The 4,049-nt window shown below is 49.1% G+C and overlaps 1 protein-coding gene across 1 annotated transcript in view; it reads left to right on the top strand.

Annotated features, from left to right (window-relative positions):
* The window catches only part of Klhl34 (kelch like family member 34), a 3,985-nt gene extending 367 nt beyond the window's left edge, over window positions 1-3,618 (top strand). The window contains exon 2 of the mRNA XM_048796375.1: window positions 6-3,618. Within this exon, the coding sequence (XP_048652332.1) occupies window positions 6-1,868 (1,863 nt within the window). The 3' untranslated portion in view covers window positions 1,869-3,618. The remainder of the gene's footprint in view (window positions 1-5) is intronic.
* Window positions 3,619-4,049: the final 431 nt, after the last annotated feature.

Below are 4,049 nucleotides of genomic sequence, written 5' to 3'. Positions count from 1 at the left end.
GTTTCTTGTGCGACGTGACACTGGAGGCCGAGGGCAGCGAGTTCCCGGCGCACAGGTCTCTGCTTGCGTGCTCCAGCGATTACTTCAGGGCGCTGTTCAAGAGCCACACCCGGGAATCACGGGCGCGCGTGATCCACCTGCACGTGCCGTCGGCGGCCGGCCTGCAGCGCTTATTGGACTTCATCTACACTGCCTGGCTGCCTCTCTCCATGGATACCGTGGAGGACACTCTGGAGGCCGCCAGCTACCTGCAGGTCACCGAGGCCTTGGGGTTGTGTGGTCGCTACCTGGAGCGTCAGCTGGCCCCAGAGAACTGCTGCTTCACCGCCAACGTGGCAGCGCGCTTTGGCCTGGCGCATACAGTGGGCGCGGCTGAACGCTGCATCGTGCGCCACTTGCGGGAACTGCTTGCGCTGGGTGTGGGGCCTGCGGGGCTGCTGGAACTGAATCCAGCGTCCCTAAAGGCCATGCTAGGTGACCCCGACGTGGCACGGGTGCCCGAGGCCCGGTTGTTGGGTCTGACGCTGGCCTGGCTGCGGCAGGAGCCAGCAGCCGAGCGCCTGGCGCACAGTGCTGCGCTGCTTGAACGTATACGTTTTGGCCTGGTGCCCCCTGAGGTCCTAAGGCGTGTATACTCAGGCTCCGGTCTTGCCCTGCCCGCTCGGGTCAAGGGTCTCATCATCCAGGCCCTTAACTATCATACAGCACCCTCCCGCCAGCCGCTCCTACACTGTGAACAGACTAGCATCCGGAGCCCCCAGACCCGCATCTTGTTGATCGGGGGTCGCAGGGGGCGGGAGGCGGTGATAGAGGAGGTCGTGGTTCCACGGGCAGCAGCCAGGCACCCAGGCCCAGCAGCTGAACCCCAGGAGGAGGAGGAGGAGGAGGAAGAAGAAGAGATGGAGGAGGAAGAAAAGGAGTGGGAGGTCACCCAGGACGTGGTGGCCTTTGACGTGTACAACCACCGTTGGCGCAGCCTCACGCGGCTGCCTACACCACTGCTGGGGCACAGCGTGTGTACCGTGGGTAACTTTCTGTTTGTCCTGGGTGGGGAGACTTCTTTTGGCAGCCCCTCCACTCCCCTGGCTGATGGCCCATGGGCGGTCACGGCCCAAGTGCACCGTTATGACCCGCGATTCCACGCTTGGACCGCGGTGCCCGACATGAGAGAAGCGCGCGCCTACTTCTGGTGCGGTGTGGTGGGCGAGTCTCTTCTGGCTGTTGGAGGCCTAGGAGCTAGTGGTGAAGCTCTGGCCTCGGTGGAGATGTACGACCTGCGCAGGGACCGCTGGACTGCAGCTGCGACGCTGCCTCGGGCGCTGCATGGCCATGCAGGGGTCGTTGGAGACCGGGATGTTGTGTACATCTCTGGGGGCAAGGCTGGGAGAGGTGAGGGCGGTGCTAGTAGCCTCCGGGACTTGTATGCCCTGGGCCCTGGGGAGCGGATATGGAGCAAGAAGGCGCCCATGGGCACAGCCCGCTTCGGGCACCAACTGGCGGTGCTGCGAGGCGCAGTGTTTGCCTTTCTGGGACGATATGAACCCTTCTCCGAGATCGAGCGCTATGACCCTGGTTCAGATCAGTGGACTCGGTTGAGGCCACTGCCCTATGACCGCTTCTGCTATGGGTTGGCAGTGGTGGAGGAGACTGTGCTGCTGCTGGGCGGCCTCAAGTGGCGGGACTCGCGCCAGGTGCCTACCCGTAATGTGGTGGGTTATGACCTGGACCTCGACCGCTGGGAGGACATCAGCTGCGCGCTGCCCTGGGCCTGGAGCGGCCTACAGTGCGCGGTGCTGCAGCTGACTGAGGGTGGGGATGAAGAAAGGGAGGAAGAGCCTGGAGACTTGCTAGGTTTAATGCTGGGTTAGTCTAGTCTCTGTCTCAGGGAGGATGAAGGAAAAAGTCGTGCAACAGACGGGCTTTTCCAGAGTGGAATTCTGATAGCAGAGTGGCTTCTGAAGATTGAGGAGGTAAAAGAGGCATTGGCTAAAGGGAAACAGCTCCTCTTGAGCTGAGAATGGGAGACAGGAGAGGTCACATGGAAGGATATATGAATCAGCTTCAATGAACTGGTATTTTGAAAATAAAACGAGCCCTATTTCCCCTCTTAAAGTGTTTCCCTAGATGCCAAACAGTTAATAGCTTCCTGCTCCCTCCCCACAAAAAGGTCAAAAATGTTCACAAAGTTATATACAAATCCCAGAAAATTGTTGGCTATAAAAGCTGTAATAAATAGTCCTAGAAGATGGCATTATCAGAATAAATAGTGAAGGAAAAGTGCCTTGGTTAAGCAGTATGAAATCATTGTAGGGATAACTATGATTTTATGAACCAGAGCCACAGTTATAGTTCTGCTCTGATAGTTCCATAAAAATAGGAAACTGAGAGGGGGAAATTTGAGATAGTATCCTTGGTTAAATCTTTCCATCCCTGGTTTCCACCTCTAGTCTGCTTTTGTACTGGCTTCAGGTAATTCATTGGTTTAAAGTCATATTTCAGCAAACCTTAGCAACAATAGTCTGTATTTGTAAAAAAAATAATTAACTTATTTTTTGGTGGATTCTCACCACTTCCCCCAAAAGAATCACAGAGAAAGGAAAGAAGAATAGGTGAAGTTTTTCCCGTTTGTGTAGGTAAGTGGGAAACCAGATTGATTTTTCAAGGTCTCAGAGAAGATACTTGAAAGCTTGAGACAGGTTTTCCTTCTGGCTTGTGCCAACAAGGAGGTGGCAAAATTGGATCTCATAACTGGGGTGGTGCTAGTGCTGGTGGTTGTGTGATTAGGTCACAAAGAAATGTAAGGACTTTGCATGAATAAAGTAGGTGCTTTATAAGGATTCATTAAGAGCTGAATTTATTTGACTTCAGTTTACAATGGTGCCTCTCTCCTAGATTTGAAACTAATGCAATAAATTGTACAGATATATAGTGTTAAAAGATCTCTTTCATGCTAGGCTAGCCACGAGTCTTGTAAAGTTTCATTAGTTTAATTTTTACCATTTAAACAACAGAGCTGACTTTACAAAAGTAGAAGCTGCTTAGTAGCAACAGAGCTAGTCTTCCCATCAACTGCTTGCTGTTTACAGGCCATAACCTGGCCCCTGTTTACATGACACATCCATCAGATACAAATATTTTTAAATTAACATACACATTTGGTCTAGTAAACATCAATAAGTCTAAACACCTGTAACAAGCACACTTCATTTTAGGACAAGAGGTTTTTTTTGTTTGTTTGTTTTGTTTTTACATATACAAAATCCCACAAATTTAATGTGCATCAATATCCATGCAGTAAATAAATGTTTTTACAAATAGAGTTTTTAAATGATAAAAATATTACACTGGACCCAAAATTCCATACAAACATTAATACATGATTTCTCATCCATTTTGACTAAATATAGGATTACTGAAAATGTGCTGTAGAAAGGCCACTCTCCTGTACAGTTGTGCAAAGTCTGCAAAACGATAGTGATTCAATGGTGGTTTCAAAAGCAAAGAAAAAGATCCCCGCTGTGGAGTTTTACTTTCTCCTCTACAGCAAAAATATTCACTGGCATATATCTGAACTCTTAAAGATGTAAGTACATTCACTGAGCTGTACAGGCAACAGTATAAAGCTGATTAGAAGTAGATTTTAGGATATAGAATAGTAAAGGAGGGTCCCTTCCTCCTCCTGGAAAAAACAGCAAATTGTGACTTGCACGTTATGCAGCCAGACACTAAAAAGCAGCACAGTCATTTTCATGCTGTGATCACTTTCAAAAACGAGACGCTTATAAATGGAAATATATGAAGAGGACCTTTTCATAGGCTTCATCCACTCTACAGAACAATTCATGATGCTAGGAAAAACCTCTAAATTGTTTCTCTCATGGAATTCAATGAGACATCTCTCTGTCCATCACCCTCTTGCTCCTTAGGTGAGAAGTACATTTTTATTTTTAACATTGTTTTCTTTATATAACACACATCTGCCTATAATTAAACATATTTTACTTCCCTTCCTGAAGTATAATTACATAAGTTCAATTAATGGACTGGGC

Source organism: Marmota marmota, unplaced genomic scaffold (assembly GCF_001458135.2).
Source record: "Marmota marmota marmota unplaced genomic scaffold, marMar, whole genome shotgun sequence".
Lineage (NCBI taxonomy): Eukaryota > Metazoa > Chordata > Mammalia > Rodentia > Sciuridae > Marmota > Marmota marmota.
Note: the sequence above shows the minus strand (reverse complement) of the source record. Positions and strands in the feature narration are given on the sequence as shown.